This window comes from Anabas testudineus, chromosome 2, assembly GCF_900324465.2.
Source record: "Anabas testudineus chromosome 2, fAnaTes1.2, whole genome shotgun sequence".
NCBI classification, from domain to species: Eukaryota; Metazoa; Chordata; class Actinopteri; order Anabantiformes; family Anabantidae; genus Anabas; species Anabas testudineus.
The window spans coordinates 25210598-25233532 of NC_046611.1; the positions used below are offsets into that span (position 1 = coordinate 25210598).

The 22935-nt window shown below is 39.7% G+C and overlaps 1 protein-coding gene across 2 annotated transcripts in view; it reads left to right on the forward strand.

The window, feature by feature from the left end:
* The first annotated feature begins 1431 nt into the window (after positions 1-1431).
* dok6 (docking protein 6) overlaps positions 1432-22935 on the forward strand; it is a 40231-nt gene continuing 18727 nt past the window's right edge. For both annotated transcript variants that reach the window (XR_003298846.1, XM_026361046.1), the window contains exon 1: positions 1432-1759. Coding sequence is in view for 1 of the 2 variants with exons in the window: in XM_026361046.1 (XP_026216831.1) it covers positions 1694-1759 (66 nt within the window). In the remaining variant the exon portion in view is untranslated. The remainder of the gene's footprint in view (positions 1760-22935) is intronic.

Sequence of the window (22935 nt, forward strand, 5' to 3'; positions counted from 1 at the left end):
ACACAGGCAGGTAATAACCAAAAGGGAAGGTACAAAGTGTGTTGCAAATTAGTCTGAACAGTCTGTTGTACATTTGCATATTTTCTTTGAACATATTGTTGGGATGGAGGCCAGAATTTCAATGGTTACTTCACATTTCAATAGTTACATTAAGGTTCACTGAAATAGTAGTCTTATTGAACACATTGGGTTATAAATGATCAAGGGGAGCACCTTGATCTTGTCCTTGATCATCTGCTTATAAATGGGTTTGTGATTAAAACGATGAGAGACAACATGTCACCAGTATAATTCACAGCAGAACAACCTATGGGGTCTTTCATTATGAAATGATGTGCTGTTTAGTGATTGGAGTTTCATACAGTCCAGGGTGATTTAGATTGTGTGTTTTCTTTTGTCCAGCCAATACTCGAAAACCCAAACATATTCTGTTTATTATGCCATAAGACCACAAAGACAGGCAGCAAATGTTCACATTTGAGAAGCAGGGATTTTTTTTATTTTTGCTTACAACATTTAACTAAATGAAGAAAATCACCTATTGATGTGTTTCTCACTAATTCAAAATATATTAATTACATTACAATATGACTAGTATTAGTCTTATTGAAAATCAATATGACGAATACTAATATGAACTATGGGCTGACCACCTTCAGTTACTGAGCATCAACGTGATTCTCAAACAATTAATCTAAACCAAATACAATCTCTTATTTAAATATTAAATCTGTAATATGTAACTAAATATATGAAGTCACCCACAGGAATTTCTCAGAATTTGTCACTTACTGTAAATATCACAGTGAGCCTATAACCTTTATGTTAGTTAACAGCAGGCGTTGCAGTTGGATAAGGCTAAATGCTGAAGTGTCACAGTAGGAGGGAATGAAAGTTCAAACACAAGCCAGCAAACTAACTCATATAATTAACTGTGGAGTGAAAAACTCAATCAGCAATCACACAAATCCAATTTATGCAATGAAGTTATACTGTAGAGCAATATGTATTTAATGGACTAATGTTCTCGCACCATGAGTTTGTGATCAACTAATCATAAAACCATTTCCTGAGAAAGAATCCAACTAGTTTCCTTCAGATGCTAAACTGCACTGTGTCACTTAGTTGTTTCCATTTCACATCTACCTCTTTGGATGGAGCTCATTGCTCATCCAAGTACAAATGTCAGTGGACTAAGGTGAGTTATGTGGACTAATCCACTGGGCCACCCTAATTATATCTCTGGGGGGAATGACTCATTGTCGTTATCACACAGCTACAGGTGCCTACTGACATTTGTACAAGAAAAAAAGAAGAAGAGAAGAGAAGAAAGGACAGAAAGTCAAATTGGGAGCGTTGCCACCGCCCTCCCCGGCACCGACCCCACCGCCCCCACCCCCCTCACCGCTCCGGGATGGTGTGGTCCAGGAAGCGCGCCTCTCCCATGCTCTCCTCTCGGGCTGAAGTGGATCAGCTGACGAATGGTATCTCCCTCCTCTCCCGGTTGGATCGCGCCGCTGAAGCCGGCCACCAGCCCGAGCGCTGACGCTGGAGCAGGCTGCCCACCACCGGCTCTCCTCCCTCTGGATGTCGGAGCGACCGAGTCCCGGATCCAAGATCTCGCCCTGCGAACACTGAGGCGACTTTATTCCGCTTCACACCTCGGACAGGAAGCTCCCCGCTTCCTCTCACCATGGCTTCCAACTTCAACGACATAGTCAAACAGGGATACGTGAGGATACGGAGTAAGAAGCTGGGGGTGAGTACTGTTGCACTTGCTGTGTGTAGCTCGGTGGAGGAGAGACGCGAGGAGGTGGAGCAGGAGGATAGATCGAGAGGACGGGATTAGGAGTAAGAGACGGGCTGTAATTGCTCCATACGCAGCCGTCTTGTTGCTGGGAAAGTGAGAACAGCTTAGAGCAGCAGGAGCTCCTCTCAATGCATGAACCAACACAAAAAAACTAAAAGTTTAGCTCATGTGAAGGTGTTAGTAAATCCCAGGTGACTGACAGCTGACTTACCATCACTTCTCTCTATAGCCTGTAAGTTTATGTTGTGTACAAAGTTGGGTTTTGGACCCAGGTTTCAAACTACACAGAAACACTTCAATCCAAAACCACTAATCTCACTTTTCACGCTGTAAAACTGTTTTCACTACACCACATCAAAGTCCATGACATTTGAGCTGAATCAGGCCGTACAGGGCAAAGCAAAATGAATGAAAGAGCAAATGAAAACTGTTCTGTGCTTGTCTAGGATTTATAGCTTAATGGGGATTGGGGGGAGTGTCATTTATCACCACACAAATGATCCTGTTATCAGTCTGTTATCAATCAGCAGAGCCGCACTGTACTTTAGCTCTCTTTCATCCCCTTCATGTTATTTGCACTACTGGAAAGTCTCATTGAAATCCAGCTGATGTGGTGTGATGGCAGCTCCCCGGTGCCTTCGCAATGGATTTCCATTGAGATAAGCGAAAAAATGGATGATACATATTCAATTATGAGCCCCTTATTGTATGACTCATAAAGCCATCTGCTTTAGTTCATACTTCCAGCCCATTACGCATAACAGATCGGGCACAGTCCCTCTCCTCTGATGAAGTGTGATGATGGAGGCTAATGATGTTTGCCTCCTCACATCATCACCTGGCTTCATCAACACTATTCACCTATTCCATTGTTTGGGCTGATATCTTTGAGGGGAATCATAGTTGAGACAGAGAAACCTTAAAAGACTTTGACAACATCATCCTGATAAATGAAACGCATGCACCAGACATGTTGTTATCATGCAAATGAACTCGCTCACATACAGTTGGCTCACTTTATTTACTTTCAAAGGCTGTTTGCTACATGCATTCAAAAAAATAGCCAGTGTGTGTTTAGAAAGCCTGGAACTTTGCAGAGCAGAGAGGAGTGAGTGTAAATGCTGTTTTGGCTGTGCTCGGGGTATGGGTGCCATATCTCTGCCAGCTCCACATCTCATCCTGCTGTTTGTGGAGAAACAGTTTGTGTCCTAATCGCCCACTCCCTCTGCCCTCCATCGCTTGCTGCTGTTTCATCATAGAAAAGCCATGCTGTGATGGCCTCAGAGGACCCCCAGTGTGGGTAGACAGAAAGTATTTATCTGTCTATGGTAGGGTTAGTTATTCCAGGCCAGTTTTCATTCTGAATCAGATAGAAAAACAGCTGCAAAATGGAACAAGAATAAGTATGTGTATGCCTGAATCAACAGTCAGCGGTACATCCCTGTGATTGTTCCTCTTGTCTGATTACTTTTTCTGTGGGCAAAACAGCTCACTGGTGCTAAATGGCATCATTTAAAGTGTCTTGTGTTTGTTTTGAGAGAGATGAAGATCTGAATGCGTGACAAACGCGTGGGCAGATTGGAAAGATACACATCTGTGTGGAGTGGATTTCTATTCAGATTTGGCGAAAATCCAAAAAGTGTTGTTTTCAATCCCATTTAGAGCAGAAACTCCAAACATCACATTTACTTTGTTTTATTTTAGTCTAATTTTTCTCGCCATTTATATAACAGCGCACTAGTGTTTATGACTGGGAAAAGATACTTGAGGCATCATTACCCTGATATGTCATACAGAGAGTCAGAGCAAAAGGAAAACTGGATACACACAGGCTCCAATTCAGATGTAATAACATGGAAAGGGGGATGGACTGGCCTCTCTGCTTCATTATCCATTCTGTTGTTAGGGATGGGTATCACTTTAAATATTCTACTTCTTTTACACAATAAAGCAAATATAGTAATCAATTACAGCAATCATAGTTCTACAATTCAGTGATTAAGTTTCTAACAAAACTTAGTGATGTTCAATTTAGTATGATGAAAAATAGAGAAAAGAAAATAACAAATGTATAAATAAGAAGCTAGATCACAAATGAAATGCCAGTAGAGCTGCAGCTGTTATTATTTACATGACTGGTTAATGAATTCATTTATAAAATGTTTGAAAATAGTAAACAAATCACACTTTCATAAAGCTCATAAAGCTGTTTTGTCTATCAAGTCACTTGTTTTGTCTAAAACCTAAAACTATTCAATTAACTCTCATATGAGATAAAGAAAGCAGCGGAGAAGCTGGAACCAGATAATGCGTGGCATTTTTGCTTGAAAAGCACATTTCTTCTGCTTTACATGCCAGCTTTTTGATAATAAATGCCACTGACACATTTCTATTAGTACCAAAAGAAAGGCACTAACACTGTCAGAGCAACTGGATGTACCTGCTCAGCTCAAGTCAGACCAGAAAGGTCCTGTGTGCTTCCTTCCTCGTGTGATGCTTAGTTAATGTTAATGTTTTTTGTGTTTAAAGGTCTCTGAAATATCACATATCAAGACTTTGCATCTCAGTTGACCTTCTGATGCTGCCACCCCGGTCTCTGTTGTATTGCTGTGCCATTTAAAATGTATTATACATTATTTTTTATTAGAAAGCAGTACAGTTGAATGGTTCTCTTAATGTAATATGCGTTAAAGTGGCCACAGCAATGCTTAGAGCTTTGGCTAAACTCATCAGCAGCCAGCAGTATGATTGGCCCATTTCCAAACCCCATCATGTGTGAAGGTTGAGGCCATGGGGTCAAGTTTGTGTTCTGCAGGGTGCTCAAGATTGCTGTTTTTTCTTTTCTAAACTAAGATGATTTATAATGATTTCCTACATTAGCCGACTTCTGTGTCTGATGTGTTGGCTGTGGAGACAATAGTGCAGTGTTCTTGAATGCCCCAGTGGTCCTTCTCTCTGTTCCTTTCTGACATTCCCCCTCCTCATCTTCACCTGTCCGCCCCTGTGCTTCTCACCTGTACTCCCCACACTGTGTCTCTCTGATCTCCCCTCCCCAACGTTATCTCTCTTCCTCTATTCTTCCCCTTTATCTCCCTCACCTTATCCCCCCACTCTCTCACCTTTCTCCCCTTCAGTGGTTTGCAGACAGCAGATAGACTGAACACAAAAGCATCCTATTCATCACCCCGCACTGCACCCTCCATAACCCCAACAGGCGATTCCCCCTGACACTGTGCAAAGGCACACACACACACACACACACACACACACACACACACACACACACACAAATTGGCTTCGTTTGGCATTGAAGAATTGGCACACACATGCACCTGACAAACAAGTAAACAATCTGCTGCCAGAAAACAAAGTGTGAATTCTCAATTAATTTTAATCCTGTGGCTTTGTACCATACAGTATTTATTTATTTTTTGCTACACGCAAGCTAAATGCTTACCAGAGCCAACAAGTGTCTCTGCAAAGAGAAAAACATCAAATCTGGCAGTGTGTGAGAAACAGCAGTAGTGAGACTGTGATCATTCGTGTGGGTCCTACTTTGAAAAAAAAAAAAATTGACGCTATCAGCAGCACGGACTCTTCTTGAAAAGCAGAATAACATGACCTTTGAGTAATTTGTGTGAAAGTCTTAGTTCAGGTACATGTTTCCCAAGTTTAGGATCACTCTGGTAAACAGAAAAGGTCAGGTATTGAATATTTTCTCCTCCATCTGCCCGGTTTCTTCCTTAAGCCTTAACAAAAATGGATGGTCAGTTTAAATTTGCTGCATGTGAATTTGTTTGCCGTTCAATCTCCCCATTCACAAACATGTTTTGATACTTCAAAGGGTCTGTAGATCACGCACTGGTTTAGAGGTAGCTATGTAATATTTTTAGAGAAACCAGAGCACTGCACATCACAAAATGTTATTTCACACCACAGTAACACCCCAGCATTATCACCACATTAAACAGTCCACATAACACGGGTAATATTGACTACTTTAAATTACAATAAATACACAGCAGTACACACAGATTGTATTTTTATTTGAGACAAACTGCTCAGCAGCAAATGACAGATAGACAACGTTACTGAGTAGCTGGTGAAAGTAGTTGAGACTTAATCAGCAAAAAGAGCAAAAGATTTTTCTTTTTAGTCAGTGAAGATGAGAATTGAGCTGGATATTTGAAATGTATAATATTTCTTGTTTTTAGCTCTGCTTCGTCTCCACTAGCTCCTGAGAAAAATCTCTGTCTCTTTAGTGACTAAATGCTTCACAGTGACTGTGTTTAAATGCACTTATGTGGCCAGGTTACAGTAGGCTTTAGAGTAAGCTAATTTTAGGCCAAACTGTCACATAAACTGGTTTTCCTATTCAGGGTTCAAGGATTAGAGAAACATCTACCCTGAGAACACAGATTTCTCTGCCATGCATATGCGTGACCAGGTTTTTTATTAGGTTTTTGCAAGAGTGCATGTGCATGACAAAGGCTGCAGAACATGACCACAAGCAGTGACAAAGCTGTCATTCATTCAGTCTGTGTGTGACGCGTTCAGGGACTGTACAGAACATAGTTCACTCACATATCAGTGCTTAGAGACGAAATCGCCAGTGTCAGTCACAGAATTGCAATGACTTTTCATCATCATCAACAGTGAGCTGGAATAACCTTTTGAGATTGTGAGGTATACAAAGTGGCAAGAAAAAGTATGTGAGTGTAACCCAGCCGTTTCTAGGCTGTCCTTAATTTAATTTTACATTAATTTGTTATAAAATGTGATCTGATCTTCATCTAAGTCAAGAGTATTAACAAATATAATGTGCGTAAAATAATAAAACAAAAAAAAAAAATCATATCTTTTTTGCCTTGAGAGCAAGCATAAAACACCTCATAGTGCTAGCGTGAAGTGGACAGCCAGTCAAAATTAACCAGTTATTAATTCCACCTATGAGGATTTTATGGTTGTTCTTAATAAAGACGTGATGTTTGTGTTATTATTTTAGGCACATCATATTTGTTATTACTCTTGACTCAGATGAAGATCAGATCAGATTTTATGACAGATTAAAGCAGAAAACCTTGAAATTCCAAAAGGTTAACATACTTTTTCTTGCTACTTGTAAATAAATAAATAAATGAATACATAATTTAAAAGGTTTATATAAAATACACTGCTAACGTAATTTATAATAGCAAGAATAAAATCGAAATAGACATAGGTGTACTGTACGGCTATCTAAGTGCAGTTAGAGTGAGAGTGCCTTGGCCAAACCAGAACATTAAATGTCAAAGCAGAAAACACATTAAAAATGCATTATGTCTAGACCAGAATGAGGAGGAGTGAAAATACAATCAGCCAGAAGTGTGGATGTAAACAAATAATCAGTAAACCAATAATCGGAGCTGCAGACTGAGAGTTTAAGTTATTCATCCTCCTAATACAAGGATATCATTTGCAAAAAGATGAGTTACAATGTTTATAGATTTATAGAAGTGATTTGTGGTCTTAAAATTACTTTTTCTTTTTATACAAGCAAACCATTTCACAATCTTGGGTGCAATTTAAAAAACGTACTATAAAAAAACAGTGACCACTACAGCTCAGCACAAATCTCTCCATCGTTGCTCTTGAAGGAAACTTTTAATTTGTAACTGAGGACTGAGCCTAGAGTATTTTTTGTCATGGTGTTTTATGCTATAATACAGCTCACATGAACACATTAAACTACACGGTGTAATATTTTTATCAACTGGGAAACACACTGTATAGAAATTCTGTTCTAACTTTTGTGTGTGTGCGCTTCAGCAATCAGTTTCAAGCAATAAATAAGACTTAATTAAAAGTGATCCACCACTGACCAAAACCAGTTTTCCCAATTCCCCTTTCAGTGAGAGTGACTCCTGTTTGAATCATGTGGGTAAACACTATAAGTAACATGCCTGCCATTAGGTGGCAAGAATTATAATACGGTTTATTATGTGTTGTTTCCAAAACTCTCATTAAAGAGCCAATAAAAACTTACATGTTAGGCTACATAGACCTTTTATACCTGATGCTAAGCTTGCACAGAGAAAATACATTAATGCTACAAATGAAGCATTTTCTATCCCCATGGTAATAAATATGTGAAAGAAATCAAGAATTATTACTGTATAAGTACTTTTCTGGACCCAGTGGTGCTTGCCTCTCATTTGCGTCCACACTAACTCCTGCTGATAGCAGGTATTATCTGTCTTTTGTCTCTCTCAGCTGTTTTTAACTTATAAGTGGGGATTTGTGTCCAGCAACTAGTGTCCTTTATGTGGACAGCATATATTCTTGTGGTGTGTGGGTGGGTATGTTCCTCCTTGGTGATGCACAAGCACCCACCAAAGCAAAGTGTGTCACAATCTGCATGTTAAGAGAGTTCATTTGCGATAAAATCTTGCCACTTCCATGCACTCACTATTAACAATGACAGGTCGTCCAGAATGGTGGATGTCGGGAGATTTCTCACCCCAGGAACTGTACTTGTCAGTGGAGCGTAGAAAAGACACAGTCAGCTGTCTTAGACTTGTAGCAATTGAGACCTCGAAACAAAATGGATAGATGTGACTGGTGTTGTGCAAAGAAATCGGATTATATCATTTAGAAAATCATTTGATTCTCACATCCAGTGGCCACAATTAGCCATGTTTTCCATCTTTCTTATTGCTAAACAGCAATTTAAACTGTAGGAGGATTTTGTAATATGATTTTATCCTTTTGTTTATTATTTATTTGTTTGGGCCTTGTGGTTGCATGTAGCCTGCTTCCAGCACATGATAGATAGTTGTTGGACTGTGCATTAATTCAGTGATATGCAGGGCTATACATTGTGTGGTCATTTCCTTTGGTTTTCGTCAGCTTCCTCCACCAGACAAAGACCAGAAGACAAATCACCAGCTCTTATTGGTCTTGATGAATTGCGTCTCTAGCAGGATATGGGAACAACAGCCCAACAGCCGTTATTCACGGTGAAAAATGTGCCCCTATTATATGGTCGCTTTCATAAATAAATCTCTGCCTGGACCTCACTTGAACATTTCACAGCATTGATTCCCGTTGTTCTTAATTATCAAAAAAGCTTTTTGTTGTGAACAGGGACAAATGCTGTTATCAGTAGTTAGTAATGTCTAAACCCGGCTGATTAAGTAATGCAGCATAAAAAGACTGATGGCTAATAATGCCTCAGTGTATCAACACTCTCTTTTCTCATTCGGTGTCGTGCTCCTAGATTCCTGGACAGAACTTTAGTTTCAACCTCTTTCTTCTGTTTTTTCTCTTTCCTGTTGTCTTGCTTACTGTTTCTCTGGCTCAAATCAATTCCCAAACACGTTGCACCAACTCCCAATGTTTTCTGATGAGCTGCTTTGTAAAGTGCAAAGTTGTCTAATCCCAGTGGGGCAGAAGTCACAGCTCAGTAGAAAAGGACTCTCTTCATGGCTGTTGAATCTTTCCATTCCCAGCAGACCCTGCATCCTACCCGACCCCGCTGGTAGTGAAATAAAAGTGTGACAGTGAGCAGCACCAACGTCAAACATACAAACCCAAGTTAAGGCACTATTATACTTTATTTTAACCAAATATAGAACTTTCTGTCTTTTCCTAGATGTGTAATTATTTACTTTTTGAACAAAAGACTATTTCTGATCAGTGGAGAGATGTTGCAGACATATTTTCCTCCACCTGCTTCCCTGACAACAAACTGAGGACACTCTGTTGACTCAGAACATTTACTCAAGCGGTTAAATACAAGGACGTTAAATTGCAGCTACGTGCTAACAGTATGAACAAATAGGATTTTTCTGCAGGATCACTCTGTAGACTGCATACTGTATGTCTAGAGATTTGTTTCTAGGTTTGGTAAAGATGCTTTTAATGAAGTTAGAGAAATAAGTTCTACTTTATGGTTGCCTCTCTGTTGTGGTTGAAAGAATACTTATAGTATTCTAATAATATTCACTCCCTGTTAAATTATTTCCATTAATAATGTGTGATTTTGAAAGGTGAATATATTTCATTCCATATTCTAGTCCATCCGAGCTGCATGTTTCGCCTCCCACACAGGGCTCAGGCTTCACAGTTCTCTGTGGTATTGTACTGCTACATTGTGCAGACGCACTGGAGACTCACCTATAAAACACCAGGCATACAGGAATCTATCATAGCTCTATTAACACTTCTGTTTCATCCTCCTCTCTTTGCCTTCGTCCCATCATTAATCAACAGACCAGCTCTCAGGGCACCACTCTGCAGCGAAGCTCACATTCAGTTCGTGTGTCTGTGTGTGGGTGTGCATACAGAATGCCGCCATTGTGTTTATGCTTATTTGCATACGTGTAGATGCATGGGTGTTTTCGCGTGTGTGCAGAATGATGGGAATATCCAGTCACAGAGTGATTTTCTTTAAGTGGGCCATTGAGCCATTAAATTTAGGTGTAAAAATCAAAGAAAAACCAGAGATTCCCTGAGATGTTATTGGCAGTATGAATATTCTTATAATAACAGTCAACTATCCTTCTAAAGCTGCTTATGTCAATTTTGATTTCACTTAGTTATGTGATCTGGAGAAATTGTATCAAATCAAGTATTTAGAAATAACCTGTCAAAGCTGACAACCCTAAATGTACACAGTGTAGCAGAAGTGGGCGCTTCTTCCGAAATAAAAGTTCCAATCACAATCTATAATGAGCTCTTTGCCTGCTGTTACCTTTCATCAGCCTGCTTACCAAGCACATTCAGTACAGTGTGTAGCTAAAGATAGCCTCAGCTGTGTGTACATGTGTATTAAGGGACTTGTCTTTGTGCCTGTGTTCTTACTCAGAGCGATGCCTGGGTAAACATTATTACGGCCTTGCTAAAAAAAAATAATTAAACTATTACGCCCAATCTGCTTTAAATGCAAGTGAATACCCTTGTTGAATAATTTAAATTCAGCCAAGCTGTCAATTAAACAAGGTGGTACTAATTGTTAGCTGTTGTGTTATTAGTGTGCTGTTAAAAAAAACATGACCTTGGTGGATTGTATAAGTGGAGAAAAAGCGGGTAATTCACAGGAGCTCTGTTTGTTTCTCTTTGTTTGGAGATGAATCTCTATACCCCCCAACCCACCCTTACCCTACCTACTTTCTCAGGGGGTTCTTTTAATAGTAAGGAGGCGACAGTTTATCTCTTTTACCTCTTTCACTTTTTGCTGAGCACCAGGGCGACACCTGTCCAGCCCGGCATTAGACACTACAGCCGATTCACTCATGCTCAAGCAAAAACTGCCTTCTTTTTAAATTTGCACTCTATTATAACGAGCCCGAGTGTCGGCCAAGGGAATCTGATCTCCTTTCTATTTAACAGCTTTTAATATTTTTTTGCAAAGAATTATTGTTCAGGGAATGAATTTTGGATAAGGTCTGCCAAGGGAAATGGAGCACAAAATTGTAGCCTTGGAAGTGGCACTTTGAGGGGATCATTTAAAGGTCATAATGGGGGAAAATAATGGCTCTTAATAGTCATAAAACAATTGAAAACATGAGGTTACTGGACAGTTTTGGAGTGAAATACATAATAGAACAAAGAGCAGTTAATACGGCAAACTTTTGACCCATCATGAATCGTGGTGGGCACCAGCAGATTAGGATTTAACTCATTTAACAAAAGGATGTTTGAAGTTGAGAGGAGGCATCGGGGTCAACATTAACTGGTGTTACACTCCCTCCCTCTCCACTCATACGCACACAGCCCTCCTTCTTCCTCCCCTCGTATGTTCTCAGTTGTTCTCTTTCATTTCAGAGAAACGTCTGTTGGGCGAAGTGATAATTGCATTCCTCAATGATTTCATGCTGAGACACACAGTGACACTGAATTGCGGCCCACTTATTCCAAGGGAGTGTGTTCTTTGGGAGGAAATGAGACAAAAACAATATGACAAACTCCATCGGACCCCGTTCTTTGACATAAAAGTGCATTTCCCTCCCTTGAGCAGACACACACATACACACACACACACATTTATTCCCTCAGCATGCACTTTTGAATTGCCGACCAAATGTGGCTGTTAGTTCCAGCGATCACAAATCTCTGCTTTCTGGTTGTGGGGGAATAGTTGTTGCAGACACAGAGCCCGCTGCTTTTCCAGCTAAGCATATCAGAGAAGCAACCCGTACATCAGTGAGCGAGTACCTCTTTAGAATTAATCCTCAAGGGGGGAGGTAGGAGGGAGTGCTGCTCCAGTGCATGAGGATTACTGCTTTTAGGGCTTCTGATGAAATTCAAATAACAAACACTCACACAAAGTGTCCTGGAAAACATTCAGAGTTTCGTAATATCCTGCTAAACATGCAACTATTTGCTAGAACACTGCACAGTGGTCTGTGCCTTATTCGATTTCACAGTCTTTATTGATATGATAATCGAGTGGTCAGCTAATGGTAATCAAGCTAGTCAACTGGTGGAGTTGCATCATTGTTGTGGGCCAGAGCCTCTTTTCATCCTCTTACTTTATATTCACTAGTCCGTCACTTCTGAAGCGCTGCATTTGGTTTCCATGTAACAGCCCCCTCACCTGTTGGCCTAGATGCTAATTTGGCTTGTCTTGCATCTGTTGGAGATGCAAGCATCGACATACTAAAGTGAGAAATAAGACGTTGCCTACATTACAAATAGACCTAGATGGAGTTTTGTGCTTTTGTGCATTCAGACTTTATCCTCCTTCATTTATGGATTTAGTTCAGTTTAACATTCATCCTGGCTAGAGGATACATCGTGGTCCACAACTCATTCCAGACTTATAAACAAAATAACACTGTTTTGTATTGTTGTTCTGTGTCTATGGAGGTCTCAGTATGCTTGTCAGCAAGGGTATTCTGCCATAGGCAAATCCTTCTTTGTCTGCGTGTTATTGTCTGTGAGCGCTTCAGCCTTGTACATGGATTAAATGGAAATTGCTGTGTGTGTGTGTGTGTGTGTGTGTGTGTATTTGCTCTGAGGATTGCTGACTAAAGCTGTAATACATAAAAAGGTTTGGATGAGGGATGGTTTAAAGAGCAGGCAGTTGTCATAATGGTGACTTAAAGCAAAATTGTCCCGCTGTAAAAATGTTTTAGCAAGTTCACCACAGCATTGTATACTCTAGTATGAGTGCAGGCCAATCTCACTGTCACTAGAATCAATAGTGGTCAAAATATATGATGGAATAACTTCACCACAGTGGAGCACGCAACAATATGAAACTGTATTGGTAGATTATGGGATTATGATTGCGGTGTAATCCTTTGTCCTCTCCTTTTCTGTAAAAACACAATATATCCTCTCCCAGCCTTTGTCAGTTTGACTTTGTCCATGTCCAGCACTCAGTGTGGATGTACTATCTAAGCCGACACGAGCGGTATACCACACTGTTTACACCATAAAAAAAAATCCCCCTCTCCCTCTCTTCCTACCCTGCCCACTCCTCCTCACTCTCTCACACCTGACCTACATCTCCTTCAGAATAATTTGGCTGCTATTTTTGTGCAGGAGCTTAAAAAATGCTCTGCTACAGAAGCTGTGATGGCTGGGTCTGCACAGTGTGCGACATGTTAACTAATGTTTCCCTGCTCAAGACAGCGCTGCCCAGCATGGGTCAAACATCCCACTTGTCTCTCCCACAGTAATAAGAAACAACAGTAGAAATATTTCCCCAGCGCCCTCTGATTCTATTTGCATGAGAATTGGAGGGAGTCTTGTGAGGAAAGCTCAGCTCGGAGCTTTACATGCTTTTGAATATACAGAAAAAGTGGAGTCGTCGTGATCTATCCTCGATGCTTTGACCACAGGTCGTGTTTAAAAGTGTAATCTATCATGAATCCTAATGAAAGGCTGCAGCCAGTTGCCTCTTCGGCTCTTGCATATTCCAACACTCTCTCTGCTCTCACTGCCTCATGATCATTTACATTTCTCCAAACTTTTCTCTTAAGTAAACTTTCTTTCTTGCCTCTTTTTATTGCCTTCTGTTTTCTATCTCAGGCTATGTTTTCTGTCCAGTGTCATTTCAATACTGCCTGCCTTTGCGATCACGTTGTGAGATGGACCATTTTGCTTTTGGCAAGTAATCAGCTGGAATCTGTTGCCTGTCATATTTCGGTTCACATTGTGACTGGGATCTATTGGCTATGAATACTCTGTATGGAATGCCACCCAGTCACAGCTAAGGCCTTAACAAGTACAATAAGGGTTACTAATAGTATGGTATTACATTTCAGGACCAGTTTAGCTCATGAATGTTTGATGAGAATATCCAATCATGCATAGACACAAGAAAGAGATGAGGAATGGTAGAGGGGAAATTTAGGAGAGACAGAAGGGCAGGAGGAGAGATGGAGACAAATCAGGAGGGAAAGTGAGGAAGTGGAGTGTGTGTGTGTGTGTGTGTGTTTGGGATGAGTTGGGGGGGGGGGGGGGGGGGGGGGGCAGTGATTACTTGCTGCTGAGGTAGCACTGCATTACGCATGAGGATTTGAAATGGCCCAGATAAAGTAATCTATGATTAACTGGGGCGCGGCTGGCTCACCACCCTGCCAACATCTGTAGTCAGGGGCGAATTACAAAATTATGGGATGTCCAAACATTTTGGATGCAGTGGGAAATGTATTTCATTACATGGGGGAGGAAGGTTGGGTAGGATGGGAATTATGCATGAAGTCAAAGGTAACAGTTGGCGGCTAAGAAGAAGAGTGACAGAAGGTGCAGGGGCACAATTAAGACAAACTTTTGTAGCTGTTGCATTTGGCAGAGAACTGTTGAAATGGTGCAACAGTCTTGGTAGGATTAAGGGAGGGAAGCCAGAAGCAGGGGTCATGGTTGGCGGAGTGATCGCTGCGATGATTGCTATAACAACTGTCCGACGGGATAACAAATCAAATTATAAAGATGGACACCGTGGCACAGACCCCGCCGCTGTCTGAAATTGATTGCCAGCACCAGGAGCTGATATTGCCGGGCCTGGTCTGTCATAGTCCATCAGGTGTCATTATCACCAGGGGAACACTAAACCTTATGCAGAGCTGAATGAGGAAAAGACTTCATACACACTACTACACTAGCAGTTTGACACAATAAAAACAAACACAGGCAAACCTTTTAGGCAGGTATACATGTCGCATGAGGTTATTTATTGTTTTCTTTGAGATTACAAGATTAACACAGCCCAAGAACCAACCAGCGCAAAACAGTGCAAATGCTGCAGTGTCACATTTGATCTGCCAGAGCCTCGTACACAGTATAGTGCTTTGAGCTCAATGCTAATGTCAGCATGCTAAAAAGATTACAATTATAATACTGTGGGATTGACGTGGTTAAGCATCTTTCATGTTTAAATGGACCTATTATGTGAGCCGGATACTTGTTGATCAGTGAATAAATTCCAATTTTTCCAGATTCCAGCCTTAAACTTTACCCAGATGATCCTCATGCTTCTGCATTTTTGCACACCAGCAACCTTCAGTCGAGCCTCGCGACACCTCACACACATGAATGGGAATAAAATAATTATTAAAATTATCTCATGGTTCTTCTAGGCTTAACCTAATGATATTAGAATGAATAGATCAAGATTTAATAATAAGGAGCTGAACTTTTTGGGGCTGTCAGAGGTTTTGCAGATGTTTGCTCATAAAAGTATTGATAAAACTGGCCTGATGATAGCATGAGGTAAAAGGTCAAAGGATCATAGTTATCACAGTAAATACTTGAACATGAACATTTGTACTAAATCCCACAGCCTTCAATCCAATCATTATTGACGATTAAATAATAATAAAAGGCTTCCACCTGCTCATGTAGCTAGGTGAAAAGTCAGGGTAACATCAAAGTCATCAGAATACTGTATCATCCTATCTATCAAGATGTTGACATAGTTTATTGAAGTGAAAACTTTGACCTGCTGGTCGACCTGGAAGAGTCAGAGGATCATTAAAGTCCTTAGGAATTATACCCTTGGGCCCCTGAATGTCTCTAGCAAATCAAACTCAAACCACAAATGTCAACCTCACGATGGAGCTAGAGAAAAAGTAAATGCATCGCCAGAGAAGTTAGGATTAATATGTGCAAACCATGAATGAGTGTATGAAAAGGTATGAACCAAAGCAGTGGCCTGACAAAACAAAACCATCACTATCTAAATCCATGAAGCTCGCGTAGCTAAAAATACTTTCCCTTTGTTCAGATTCCTTTTAAAAATAGCTCAATATACTACATTTTAGACACCAGTTAAATCCGGTCTGTTACCATCATGCCTGAGTGTTGCAGGACTGCCTTGATTAAAGTGCTCTCATGTCTTGCATTTCCCCTAAGTGCAGCAGCTATCATCTTTAAATAATAGTTTGCAGGACAAATGAATCATCGAGAGGTTACAAAGTCTTCCCACATTTGTCCCCTTTTTATCAAATATCTGAGGAATAATAAATGCATTTGCGCCTCTGAGGTATTACACTTGTGTTTCAATATTCGCTAGTGCTCCAGAGATTCTAACAGATGGCTATTTTTATTCTGCCATGTGATTAGTCATTTACCTGAAGCAGGCTGTCATTGGAAATCATTTTCATGTCTTTAGACAGTTCCTTGGTTCATCCAAATGATGAGTGATTCTGCCAGTGGGGGGAATAAGGGCCATATTTTATTGAGAGGCGAGACAGTTCCTCAATAATGCCAGAAGTTTGATAATGTTCAATGAAGTGAATAGACTTTAAGTTTGAGGCCATTTACACACAATGACTGAGGCTTCAAAGGTGGCTTGTTACTGCAATCCACAAGGACTTTATAAATTCTCTACCAGGCCTCTCAATCAAGATTTTACACACTTTTATATGATATATTCTTAAAATACTACTTGTCAGAACCTAGTAAAACTTATTGTTACTCCATAAAGGAAGGATATCTTATATATAGACAGATACATTACATAAGGGTCCGCTCTGCTTCCATCCATCTGTCTGTCTGCGATCATACTTTGGCTGTAATCCTTTATCTGCCCCCCTTGTAGTCTCTGTGTGGTTGTCTTAGTGAAGCAATTTTTGATGAACTAGCTGCACCTTGCCAAGTGCCTCCTGAAGTGTTTTCTTTGCAAAAGACAGACCTCCGCAAAAGTGAAGGGATTGCCCTTGAAATGTTCTCTACCCAGTTTCTACTTTTGATGCTGCCCATTTTACTATTTCCTTGCTCTGTGTGCCGATGTTCTCTTAGTTTTTTTGATAGTGTTGACCCACACAGAGATCAGCCTTATACCTGAAGGATTGTTTTCATATGTAGTGCAGTGTTCCCAGATTGTATTCAACCTGTTGACATTTCTTATTTTTTGTCTTATTGTATGTGTTTTTCTCATTCAAACTAAAGCCTTCGTTTGAGGCGACCCAAATTGAGGTAGTGCTAATAAAAAGTTAACCATCTTAAGCATAACATACATTTTTTTCAGCAGAATTCAAATTTTGTCTTATCCTAACCTTGGCTACTCAGCAGTCATTTGAGGTTGCTGCGAACCAGTCTAATCAAACAACATGATGATGAGTCATTTTTCGCTGTGTTCTTACGAGAGATGATAACATTGATGTCATAGTTCTTCATGGAGGACAACTTACATGGATTGGGAGCATTTCTTTTTTCTAGATGCAGAGTTTTTTGCATCAGAACTGACAAGATTGTACTAAAAATATTTTGCTTCAGAAATGTCTCACATCAGCCTTTCTTGCTAACACTTTTTTTTTCGTATTTTGTCATTCGCTTATTTCTAGAAATTACTTCCTTCTGGCGACTCACACATGCAACCAAGGTTTGAGTCGCTCATTATTATCCAGTGGGTTTGAACTATCTTTAATCCCAAGCAAAACTACATTTCAATAAAAAAATAAGTTTAAACTCATTACTGCCTTGGTGCTTTAGAAGAATAGATGGTGTGGACCGGCTGTGGATGGTTCTATAAAATAGTTTGGGCTGGGCAAAATAACTATAATCGATAAATCATCGCAAATTAACTTTTCATGGATAAAACTTTATGACATGGTTAATAACATTGATAAAACTCAGTTCATCATGTTTTGAAAGACAACTAGAAAAGCCAGTGATAAAATGGTGCCACACTTAACCAATCACATGGTTATTATAGAGCCAACCTAACCTCACATGGCTACAAATAGTTGTTAAAAACTCCAGTTGTTCATGGAAAATGTCTGTTAGACATAATCTGAACATACCACAGGCTCAGTGAGCTACGGATGTGAAAACATTAAACATTAGATTTCCCTTTTGCATTTGCCTAAGTCATGTCCAATCAGCTTAGATTAAAGCCCAGTCATAGCGACATTTACTGTCTCATCACCGCTAACAAGCACCTCTTCAGACTGTATTACTGCTGTAATTCACATACAAACATTCTGTAGATGGACTCGTATAAAGTCAGTTTTAAACACAAAAAAGAAGGCAAAGGTTTTTAGTTTCTTTTCTTCACATTTTCTATTTTGGCCTGTTTTGCTATTTTATTTATTTATTGATGAAGAAGACGCAGAATCATGCACACATATGCACACAAAAAATAAAAGTGTTATTTTGATTAAATCATTCTAACACTCCGTTAATGAAATGTTAAAATTTAATGACCCAACCTCATTTGGATTCCAGTGGCCCTGTGGGTTCATCACACCTCCCAGAATTTTAATGAATACACAGTAAAATGACTGCTTTAAATCTTCATGTAGGGCTTCTCGTTTTCATGATCCTCTCAACGTCCTGGGTTTTGTTGCTCACTGAAAGTACCATTTTGACCAATGGATCACTTTTATTATCTTTTCTTCAAGGGATTTATATGATGATATTTGACCTGTCATATTGTGCTGAGAGGACAGCAATTGTGTGTCTATCTACACAGGTACAGTGGCAAGAAAAAGTATGTGAACCTTTCGCAATTTCATGGTTTTCTGCACTAATTTGTCCTAAAATTTGATCTCATCTTCATCTAATTCAAGAGTATTAACAAATATGATGTGCCTAAAATAATAACACCAAATATTCTGTTCTTTTATGTCTTTGAGAACAACCAAAAACCTCATAGTGCTAGTGGAAAACGTGAATAATTTTAATAATGACCTCCAAAAAGATTTTTAAAATTCCTTTATTTTGTGTTATTATTTTAGACCATTATATTTGTTAATACTTAGATGAAGCTCATTGCCACTGTATATGCTGACTTAGGGGTGTGTTTGTGCAGAGGGAAAGCCATAATCACTGAGTCTGACTGACAAGCATCTCACACGTAAATCAGACTCTGAGACTAGACACGCCAAGCCTTTAGTTATAGGATTACTAATATGTTCCCTGCTAAGAAACTGCTTAAATCAGGTGGAAAAGGCAGGTTATTGCTTATTGTTTTACATGTTGGGTTCTGTAGAGTTGAATCCATTCAGACTCTAAGCAGCAGAGTGTGATCATGTCGTGCTGTTCAGATGGAGGAGCTTGTTAACTTTGTTTTGGCACTATTGATCTGAGTGCCGCTTTTGAAAAAAGGGAAAAATCATCAAATGCTTTGACATGTTGTAGACTGAACCACAGACTGTCTCACACTCATCTCTCAGTTGTTTCAATACACAGTTTTTTCCTGTAACAGTCAAAAATTATCTAAATCTAAAATCAATTTTTGAATGAGTAGTTTTTAATCTACTGACATAACCCCACAGGTGCCCTCAGGAGACACAAGATTTCTTTTCCTAACCGAATGATTCACTATGTGATGTGGATGCATCTCCTGATGACTCAGGACCAGCTGATGTATTTTAGTGCCTGGATGTCACAAAACTTTTACAGCTCAGTCAGATTTAAAAGATAAAAGTGAACTATTACTTACAGACTCTTGGATTTAAAGAGAGGAACTGGCCATGAAATTCATTTTTTTCAGACGTTCCCCTAGCAAACAGGCAGGAGACCTCTGTATTATCTTTGACTAGGAACTTAATCTCAGGACTCATGTGGAGAATATGATCAAATCAGCTTGGTAACAGCCAAAGTGTGACAAAGAGTTACTCTCCAAGTAACACAAAGATCATTTTTTGTTTGTTTTTGTTTTGTTTTTATTTGGAGGGCTTGACTTTCATAGAGTTGTTTCCAATGAGCAGTTTAATCAAATTTCTCTGCTACGACTCCACTGCTGTTGTTTCGTCACCTTGCCGCTATTCCCTTTCACCTCTATAGCACCACCAAGGTCAGTGCCTGCTATACACTACCCCAAAATTGGCCAAACTGGATTAATAGAATTGAAATTACAACTGGATTGATGGATTGTGAGTAATGGTCGGAGAAGACGTGACATGTGAAAAGAATAAAGAAACAAAAAGTAATAGAAGTAAACTTTTAAGTTTATAAAAATGAAAATTCTATTTTATTTAAAATGGTTTTTAATTTTTTTTGCCTCAATCTGTGTAGTGAAACTTTGCTTTTTATAACTGCACACAGTAAGTCGACTCAAAGCAAAAAAAAAAAAAAAAGAGGATTTCATGATTGATGATTTTCACTATAGCTGTCTGCTTCATCAACACTTTGTTTTTACTGGAACTGGTGAATGGGTTTTCGGTGCCAAGCAGTGTATTCAAGGTGTTCTGGCATTAAATGAGTCATACCAAACCAGCAGAGTCTAACTCACGTCTGTGTAATTACAATCAGTGTAAGAGTGTCTCTGAATAAGACCCACCAACAGCCCAAGAATAGGACTGCCTCGACAAAGCATTGACAACTGTGGAACAGGCAAAATTAAGCTCTCTCCATTCATACCCCCAAGTTCTTATTATGCACAAGCTATCTCACTGAGCTTGCTTTTGTGCTAGTATAATTACTTAATCTGAGCACTCCTAGAGTGAATTACTTTGTGTGTGGCAAGCAGGCAGCGTTGGTTTGACTCAAACTCCCGAAAGGGAATTGAGACTAGCTTTAATTTTACTTTCTAAAATGTGCTAATGGTCATTGTCAAAAGGGATTCCCATTCAATTGAGCATTTCTGTCAAATAGATATTATTATGGAAATAAATACAGTATGTTCAATTTGGAGTTTGATTTTCCCACGCCTTTGTTCCCTTACTTCTTTAAAGCATTTTATAGATAGAGCAGAGAATGATCCACAGTGCATTAGAGAGTGTGTAGTGCACTATTTTGTGTTGTTTGCTGTTTATAATGGGTCTGAGCAACACTTAACTAGAATGGAGGCCCATCAAGGCAAACCGATAAGGACCTAGGGATCCACTCTAGTCAATTACTACAAAGTGCCAAGTTCAACTCAGTGGACCTTTTATGAAGTACACCAGCTGAGTAAACAAATTAATCGTACATCCGTGATTCCCCAACACAACCATGTGGCCCAGGGCAATCATACATCAGGCAGAGTGATAGCAGCTGTCTCCACCAGGAAATAGAAGGGTCATACTATTAAAGATAGGCAACCACATAGGACCCATAAGCTGCAGGCCATCTCACTTATTCAGTCTCTCAACTACACTGTTCTGACTGTGTTGGCTTTTTGTGCCTTGACACCGACTGCATAAAGAGGGAAGATGTGTTTTGGAATTTGGGCTTTTCCAAATGCCGGAAACGGCTTTAACAGTATGAGACTGAACTTACAGTTCAATAGACGTTAGAAACAGCAACAGTAACAGACGTCTTGGAACTTAATTAGCTTGCTAGACCTCATGAAACTCTCCTAAACAGCCCTTCATGGGAACATAGCGTTCATAAGAGAGGCAGAGTCGTCAGCGGCAAGTGGCACAGGTCTTTCTAACAGACCTAGAATATTATTGAGAGCTTTTGTATTGAATAATCTTCAGACAGTTCTAAAAATACAAAGGGTCACAAGGACAAATTCACTCGTGTGCATGCATGTACAGAACTGACAAAAAAGTGTGTCTCTGTGTGTTTGTTGCTTTTCATGATTTGACCTTGAAGTAGCCCGACAGCCTGTATTTATGTCATCTTCATGTTAGTGGTTTAGCCAGACTGTGGTTCAGTAATCAATACAATGTACAATCATTTGCTGCACCGAGGAAAGACACAGTGTATGTGTGTTTGCGACAGAAGGAAGTGAAGAAGTGTCAGCTCCACAGCCTTTCATAACACATTCCTCCAGGTTGAAACTAAGTTATAAAGTTGTTAAGCTCGTACAGCAGAGTGCAGTTTGTACAAAGCTCTTAGGAACACAAGTCATTTAGTGAAATTGAAATGTTTTGAACACTTTCTCTTTCAATTCTGGGACAATATCTGGTTTGTGCATCCACACATATTTTAAAATGCCGTATAATACCTGCAGTTTCAGGCCATATTTGCCTTGATATAAAAAATAAACTAGTCAGTGCACTGTGGAACTAAGAACACTGTCAAGAGTTGGAGATTTTAACTGGTAAATCAAAATTTTGTAAATAAATCTGCTAACCTATTTGCTAACCTACATTCATCCACCACAAAAACAAACTTACGGAGTAAATATCTCTGTCCCTTATGTCTGTTCTATTTTTTATATGTTCCCTTCAGCCGCTTTAAAACACCTCTGGTAGGCATGGCTTTAAGACGTAATGACTAATATACTAAGACTGTTAGGGAATCACACTCTCACTCAATAACACAGAGGCGAGTAAAGTGGAGAGAGACTGCTTTCTGTGTGGTTTTGGCTCAGTTGAAGAATGCTGGCCTGTTGATGCTGTAGCTTTACCTTGCATGTGAGAAATGTATTTCTCCTACTGTCAAACATAATTTTTAAATCCCCTGTCCTTAATCGCTGCTATGGCATTCAAAATAGCCTATATATTAATTTATCACAGCAATTTATTAAGGACTAATAATAGAGGGTTCTTTAACACACTGCAGCAGGTGCAAATGCCCTGTGTGAACCCACTAGATCTACTTTAATGTTTGCTTTGCTTTGGGATTTGGACTGTAATAGTTACAGTAACAGCCATACTAAAGCAGTAACAGTCTGCTTTAGTATCGCAGGAGTACATTTTTCTGTCCTGTTAGCTCGGTGTCAGCTATAGCTCTCCTGCTCTGTTATTTTGTGGTTACAGGGGGTCGGCCTCTGTGGGCAGTCAGCTTGTGTTTTCTTGTAGTCTCAATGT